The sequence below is a fragment of the Echiichthys vipera genome (genome assembly GCF_963691815.1).
Source record: "Echiichthys vipera genome assembly, chromosome: 2".
NCBI lineage: Eukaryota > Metazoa > Chordata > Actinopteri > Perciformes > Trachinidae > Echiichthys > Echiichthys vipera.
The window spans coordinates 5,158,642-5,166,562 of NC_139827.1; the positions used below are offsets into that span (position 1 = coordinate 5,158,642).

The following is a 7,921-nucleotide window of genomic DNA, read 5'->3' on the forward strand; positions in this document are numbered from 1 at the left end:
GTCCCTCATTAAACCAGCAATGAACTACAGACAGACATTTCTTGGCTGATGAAAGGGCATCTAAGGTGTTTAGATGAAGTCCATTTTCTTCCTGCTTCCATCCCCCATTTTAAATCGAAATGTTTATTTTTGTGTGTGTCTGTTTTTGTTTAAAGTGACAATACACATATTTGCCATGTACGTATAGTCTATGGGACCCATGGCTGGGGTGAATACATTACAAAAATCTGAATTAAAGTCCAGAGTGCTTGCAATCGCAGACAGAGCGCAACAGATGGAACTCTAAGCCTAACCAGCATCTGCCAGAGAAATTCAGTCTAATTTTGTTCTTTTGTGGAAATTATATTTTTTAAGTGTTAAGTGTAATGCAGTGCAGGACTACAATGGATGTCAAATTTCATTTCTATCTATGTATTAATGATTGATACAACTATGCATATAATGACCTAACACCATGATTAATATTACTCCCTCACTTTTGGCTCAGGCATGATAGTAGGGATAATAACGGCCACCACTTATAAAAGAAACAATGTCAAAAACTGCATCAATAAACATGAACGCAAGACCCTAAAACCTGTACCCCTTATAGTGGAGTGAAAATTAATTTAACTTGTTTTATAATCTGAGCATTTAGGAAGCCATATCAACACCTTTTATGCAGTGGACTTTAAATTAACATTGTGTACATGCTTCTTAAATATTTGCTTTCAACTCTGAAAGTTTCTAAATGTAGCAAATAATGTGAGTTATAGAGGTGAGGGCTTGGTTTCAGTAACAAACATGGCTGCCCCCCCCCCCTAATTAGTTGAAAAACTGGTAAAACAAAATTGTCAGAACTCTTTATGCAGAGGATATTCATCCATATATTGATGGTAATCATAAAATAAAATACTTGCCACAACTGTAATAACAAATATTATTCTTATACTGTGTAGGAGATTATTCTGCAGAGCTCCATTGGTAAGTAGAAGGCTGGTTGTACTAGAAGAATATTTGATAGACCTTTCTTAATTAGCTTAAATATCTTTATTATTAGCTTCTTTACACCAATAGGGACCCTATATAAGTGTGTTTACATGCACAGCAGTAACCTGGCTATGGTCTTTACTCCGGTTAAGTTAATAACCGGGTTATTTCAGTTCTCTCAGTTTACATGAGCGTGGAAGAACCTGCAGTTTGACGGAGTAACTCTTCCTCTGGTCCTCTGGTCTGAAAACGTTTTCTTCACTTTGACCTTTTGTTAAAATCCCAACAACTTGGAAAGCGTAGAGAACACGGACAACTTTTGGACGGAAACGGGTCTTCTTGGTCGTGATGTTAGTCGCCATGGTGAAATCATCAGTAGGTTTAGCACATGTGTCAAACTGATCCAGTAAAGGGCCGTGTGGCTGCAGGTTTTCATTCAAACCAATCAAGAACACACCTGACTCGACTTACTCAATCACCTGAATTGTCTTCACACAGTTGATTTGTTGGACCAGGTGTGTTTTTGATTGGTTGGAATGAAAACCTGCAGCCACACGGCCCTTTACTGGATCAGTTTGACACCCTTGGTTTAAAAGGTAAAGCTTGTGTTGTTGCTGTTGTTTTTGGCACCCTTGCTTCCTGATCTTTCCTATTTCTGGGTCAAAAACCACAGCAGCAGAGTGGGAAGGGGCAGTTATAACCTACGGAGCATTTGCAGACGCGTGACCCCATCTGACCCGGGTTAACATGTTTACATGCACCAATACTCTGGTTACTAAAGGAGTTATCTAGGTCTGTTAACCGGGGTCACGTGTGTACATGGCGATTAAGAAACTGGGGTAGTACTTTAGCCTGAATATAATCAGGTTTTTAAATGCTGAATATCTGACATTAGAGTGTGACATTATTTTAAAGAATCCTTTCTCTAAGTTTCGGATACAGATGATTGCAACTTTCTATTAGCAGTGTAGAATTTTATGCTGAATAAGAAACGTTTTGTAGACGTCTAAACAGCGCTCTGTGACATCAGGTGTCAGTTTTCAGCGTCATTCGGTCCCAACACAGCTGCCGTGATTTTCTCCATTTAGCCGTCTCATTGTTTTAAACACTGCACCAAGTTTGTTTGTTTTTTTGGTCAATGGAGTGACCTTGTTTTGTGAGCGTTGTTGCATGTTTGTGTGTTTTTTTTGAATGAGCGTGCTGTAATTTGTTGTACCTTAAAAAAAAAACACAAAAAATATATATTGTATTGTAACATCCCTTGATTTTTCATAGAGAAATGATCCGTATGCCATTTTTTTATGTAATATTTTCTATGAAAGATTATTCTGACGAAAGAAAAACCACTTAAAGATGTACTGGTGTGAAGAGACGCAGATGGGGACACTTTTATTTTTGTATTTCCTGAGGTCAACATGCAGTATAGTCATCACAGGGTATAATAAACCATTCAATTTATGGAGATCTGTATATTTTATTAATATCTTAAGCCTTCAAAACAATGTGAAAATGTTGTTGTGTGGTGATTTGTTGCGTAGGAAGAAGCAGCTTAATTGATCTCAAACTCACCTGCTGCTTCCACCGCTTCAACAGCATTTTTCAAACAGACACGAGCCTCCAAGAGGAAGCCTCGTTTTTCTGCCAAAGTGGTCAAACTAAACAGCATCTGGCCCACGGACCGCTCACAATGTCCCGCTATGGTTGTGATGTAAAGAGCAGCACCACCCGGTGGACTACTTGCTCCACTGGACCGCTTCTGGTTTGGGAACTTGATAGTTGAGAGCGTCAAACTCTTCTCCCGGCTTCAGCTCCGGACCAGGAATCATGACAGTCTAGAGGGGACAAAAATGTCATGAAATAAATTTAAATCACCACATAATTGCTCTGGTAGTGTTGATTTAAACTACATTTTTAAAATTTCTATGTGGCACAAATCTCTCGTTGTCAGTAATCAGCATTTTTTTTTTTTTTTAGTTCTTTGTGAGAAACCAAAATTCTCCTTTGGATCTTAAATGGAAACAGTTTGGGGAAGCCCTGATCTATGCAGATAGTTTTGGTTTTACTCATCCACTTTTTAAGAGTTCTGTATTTGATATTTCTGGTTTTAGTCAATACCCTTAAAAGCACAGCTACAAAGGACATGGATCAAATATTTGTGGTTATGTTTTAGTCATTTAAAAATACATTCATCCGCTTTTGATATTTTTTTTTCAGTCAGCGTTAAGTGACGTATTGAATCACGGTAAATAGAGGTTTTTTTCAGGGTTCGTACGCCTTTTCCACGGTCAAATTCAAGCACTTTAAAGGTCCTTTTTCAAGCTTTTCAGCACCTGACAACTGTGGTTAATTACACATTTCTACAAATACATATTGAAAACAATTATGTCACCTCCACCACCTTTTTTCTTTATCCCATTAAGAGATGGTATCATGCTATAAACAACTAAAATTGAGTTTCATAACATCAGAAGGATAAAAAATTAAATTAAAATCCTATTCTACAGCTGTTTGTTGTGAAAGAAATGCGGATACAAATTCAAGCACTTCGTCCAAAATGTAAGAACTTTTCAAACCTTGAAAACGCAACATTAAAAAAAAAAAGAACCAAGGCTTTCAAACACCCGTACAAACCCTGTTTTTCTGAGTGTGCCTCGGCCCTTTTCTTCTTCTACTATAAAAGTGTAGTTTAGTGTAGATAGATAAATGTTGTCAGCCGGGGCAAAGCGGAGGCTCACCTTAATAATTGGGTCTTTGGGCGGCGCCCATGACGGCACTATTTTCCCGTGCAGCCTCCACTGGCCGTACTGGTTGACGAGGTGTCGTTCCATCACCAGGTACTCCAAGACGTCCTTGGGCTGCTCCTCGCTGCCCAGCATCAGCCTCCCGAAGCGGTCGTAGATGGCCAGAGTCTGCAGGACAAACGGACGTAAATCCTGATTGTAATCTGACAAAAAAAAAAAAAAAACAGCTCTCCACTTGGACATTAGCTAGAATTACCACCGTTGAACGCCAACACATCAAGGAAGAAAAGGAAGAAAACTGCTGCGAAAGGCTACATTTGCCTTATGGTTTTCAATATAAAACTAAGTGTGCATCAGTTGTTTTTTGAACATTTTCAACACATTTTAACAATAATTATTGAATCAAATGTCATCTCGTTTCATCCGTATGGCACAGAAGGATAAAACCGGTTCAGGTTTGTTTGATCCAAACCTGTCAATTTTATTTAAATGTACTAAAAACCTAAACTAAAAACTGATATCTTAAGACTTAACACTCACACACACACACACACACTTGGGACCTTAGTTGAGTGGACTTCAGTCCATTAACGTACGAGTCGTACCTGCTTGGAGTGCATGCGGACCGTCACCTGTCCGTACAGGTTGCCTTTGGCGATCATGTCGGGGCAGCGGGCGTGGACCACTTTGGGCGGCTCCAGGGACTCTACGAAGCTCCAGCGGATCGTCTTGTAGCGGTTCCCCCTAGTCATCTCCTGAACACGGGACGAAGGAGGAGAAACTAAAATAAGTTGGGGATTAAAATAAGTGAAAAACCACCGCATCGTTTAGAGGAGCGACTTACAGGATAGCACCTCTCTGTGACCAGGGAGTGAAGTATATGTCTGTTGAACCTGCACAACAAAACAGCAGATGTTAATCTTACCCTCCGAGTGTAACTATGCTGCATCTGACTGCTTCCTGTCAATACACAGTGCAAAAAATAGTCCCTCTTTACATTAATCTGTCAACAATGCAAAGGATCTTTTTTTTTTTGTTTAATTCGAGTGCTTTCCCACTCTGCAGCAGAGCCGAAGGGACCGTGAGTTGATCCCTCACTTCTATAAACAAACGTCTTGCTGTGATATTCGGCAGCATCTCTCCTTGACTGCGAAGTGAAGTGAGGGACAGAAGTTGATTTCCTTACTGTGTCAGGGCATTGTGGGCCGCGATAAAGATTTCTTGAGCTTGCACCGCAAAGTCCTTCGCCTTGAACTGAGAGTCGTGCTCTTTGATTTTACGAATCCTGTAAGAAACAAAATTAAAAAGAGAAATCATCATCTCTCTCTCTCTCTGTGTGACGCTGCCACGACAACTTCCAGAAAAGCATCAGTGCAGGAACAACACGAGGAGGTAAGAGGAACAAACGTACGCTAGCTGTGAGCCGGCGCTCTGTCGCATCTGTTCAGTCCGCTGTTTGAGGCCTTCTTTGGACAGAGTGGAGAGACGGGCGTCGCCCTCCGGGGGGACGTAGGGGTCAAAGATCCCCGCTGGTAAAAAGACAACAGACAGGGAGGATCAATCAGTGCACACCCTCCAACCAGGAGAGATATTACACGATAAATTGTTGCTGTCTGTTTGACGAGTTTGGGCTGTGACGTGGCGTTTATTATAAAATAGATAGGTGGATAAAAACCGGCCTGGTGTGGACACTTAAGGACAAATGTGCACGTGTTCAATTCATCTCACTACTGATTCAACTCACAGACGACTGATTAAAGAGCAGATAGAATCAATTTTTGAGCTGGAATGAAAATAGATTTTACACCGATCAAGAATCTGCAAAAGGTCCTCAGGTGTTTGCTTTCTTAAACAAATCTTAATTAAAGAATATTCAACATTATTATATATACAATGTATTACACAGGTGATCAACTCTAGAAGAATGCATTCAACATAAAAGGTAAACTGAAAAAACTGACATTGTGTAGTAAAATGTATTAAATTAATCCGAGTAATTTATACATAGTAAAATTATAATTCAGTTAAAACTGGAATATCGTAAGTAAACATTTTTAATATTTACACATTTCACTGATGTAAGAGAGGCACTGAACAGGAAGACTACAGTATATTTTATATTTACAAATACAATTTAAATGATTTATAGTCACTGCACATTAACTTTTATAATGCTAATTCAATTTTACTCAAAATCTTTTTATCTGTATTTTTTTTTTTTATACCTCCATTGTGTTTTTATAAGCTGCTGGAAATTCAATTTCCTTGCGGGAGTTCATCCGAAAAGGATCAACAAAGTGACGTCTGAGTCTTTTCAGTGTAAATCAGTAATAAATATATATATAAATAAATATCAGTAACTACCTACTATATGCTCAATGCCAGTTATTTCCTTATATAAAGAGAAATAGCTATATGACACTTTCAAAATCACCCCAAATATCATTTTCTGCATCCTATGTTCTGTATACAAAGTGTTCATATTGACTCATATATGACAACATTTACGCTGTCTTGACATTCAACCATTAGAAACTAGAAGACTCACAGAACTAACTTCATGTTTAAGGAACACAAAAACACCGTTACCAGTGCAGGTGATGTTGATGGGTCTCTCCAGGATCTGCTGCCTGTAGACGATGCCTGCTGCTCGGGCCTTGGCCTCCGGAGTCTTCTCCCCCTCGCCCCCCTTGAGCCTCACTGACGGAGGGATAAAGTAGCGCTTCTTGGTCCGGACCGGCAGGAACAGTGGGACCGGATGCCGCACGTCCAGAGACACCTCGGCATTCTGGGAGAAAGTGTTTTTAAAATAAGATAAAAACCTGATTTATACGCTGGGAAACTGTGGTGAGTCAGTTGCGGTTCAAATGTGTGCAAACAAAACAAAAGTAGTGTATTTCATCAGTGCATCGATAAATTCAGTGTCACTTTTCAACCATGTAGAGGAACATCCTGTCCACTGCTGCACCAATTTTGGGATTAACCAGAGCTTTCATTATTAAATGACCTGAGTTAAGGTGTATCATCTCCCATTCAGCCCAGATTTGTTTTTGTTTTTTTTACTCATTTATTCATGGGGCGTCACAATATCTGTCAGTTCAACCACTTTTGTAGTTTGTTATATAATATAAAAATGCTTTGTTTTAGCTCTGGTGGAGTATCTCATGATTGTGAGTGACTTCCCACTCGCCTCTAAAAAGGTGCAAATTCAGTCAAAACAGCTTTTTTTTGTCAATTTCTGCAATAGGTGCCAAACATACAGAGGAATTTAAAATACTTTTTTCACCGACTCACGGTGCGGTAGGTACAAGAGTAATGTAGAATAGATGCATTCAAAATAGTGCAAAAGAAATAGAACAAAACAGAGATGGAAAATGTGCAATGTAAAGGACATACTGTACAATAAGTGCAATAAACAGGGAACTAAATAAATACATTGGAAATGTACAATTAAAAAAGGACATAACACACTAAATGTAAAGTTAGAAGGCAGTGATGAGCTCAGGAAAGCTTGGCTTCTTTCTTTTAAAAAAATGGACTTATGTAAATAAAACATTTTTAGAATAATTAGTACTTTTATCCAAAATACTCTGAACATAAAGCATTTGCAGTGAATCCAAACAAAACGTGTTCCCAAGGTAAGAACCGTACAATCCGTGCAATAAACAGGAAATTAAATAATAAATGATGTACAATAAAAGGGCAAGAAAGACAAAATGTCATAAATGTAAAGGCACTGTTTAAGTGATATATTTGATTTAAATATTCGCCCCTGTGTGTCTCTGATGTCCTGACAGTTAGCTACCGTTAGCATCGTTAGCCTAGTCAGGACTTTGCGCCGTGACGCGTTAATATCAAAACAAAACAAACGCGCCGCTTCCACAACACAATAACTTTCTTTATTTAACAAAGTAAACAGTTATTAAATGTCTCTCTACCTTCAAACTGCTACATGTTGCTCTGTGGAGAGCCACCAGCGACCTCCTCATGGGCGCCGCCATCTTGAAATCCGTTTGACAGTAACAAACATTTCCGGTTTCACACTTTCAGAATAAAACGTTCATATTATGAGTTCACCTTAAAGCAGCTTGACATCTTGCAAAGTCACCAGGAAAGCTGCAGACAAATAGGGTGTGTGCACCAATTAAGTCAATTCTCACCAAGTGCTTGATTAACACCAATAACTGGTAGTTTTTTGTTGCTTTTCCTCA

General features: G+C 39.1%; 1 protein-coding gene across 1 annotated transcript; it reads right to left on the minus strand.

Moving 5' to 3' along the window:
• Positions 1–2,346: 2,346 nt before the first annotated feature.
• mrpl45 (mitochondrial ribosomal protein L45) lies at positions 2,347–7,716 on the minus strand. The gene is made up of 8 exons (XM_083934530.1): positions 7,649–7,716; positions 6,300–6,498; positions 5,122–5,239; positions 4,897–4,995; positions 4,555–4,603; positions 4,316–4,465; positions 3,705–3,878; positions 2,347–2,801 (listed from the first exon to the last, which is right to left on the minus strand). The coding sequence occupies exons 1-8, from the start codon at positions 7,709–7,711 to the stop codon at positions 2,703–2,705; spliced, it is 951 nt and encodes a 316-aa protein (XP_083790656.1). The 5' UTR covers positions 7,712–7,716; the 3' UTR covers positions 2,347–2,702.
• Positions 7,717–7,921: the final 205 nt, after the last annotated feature.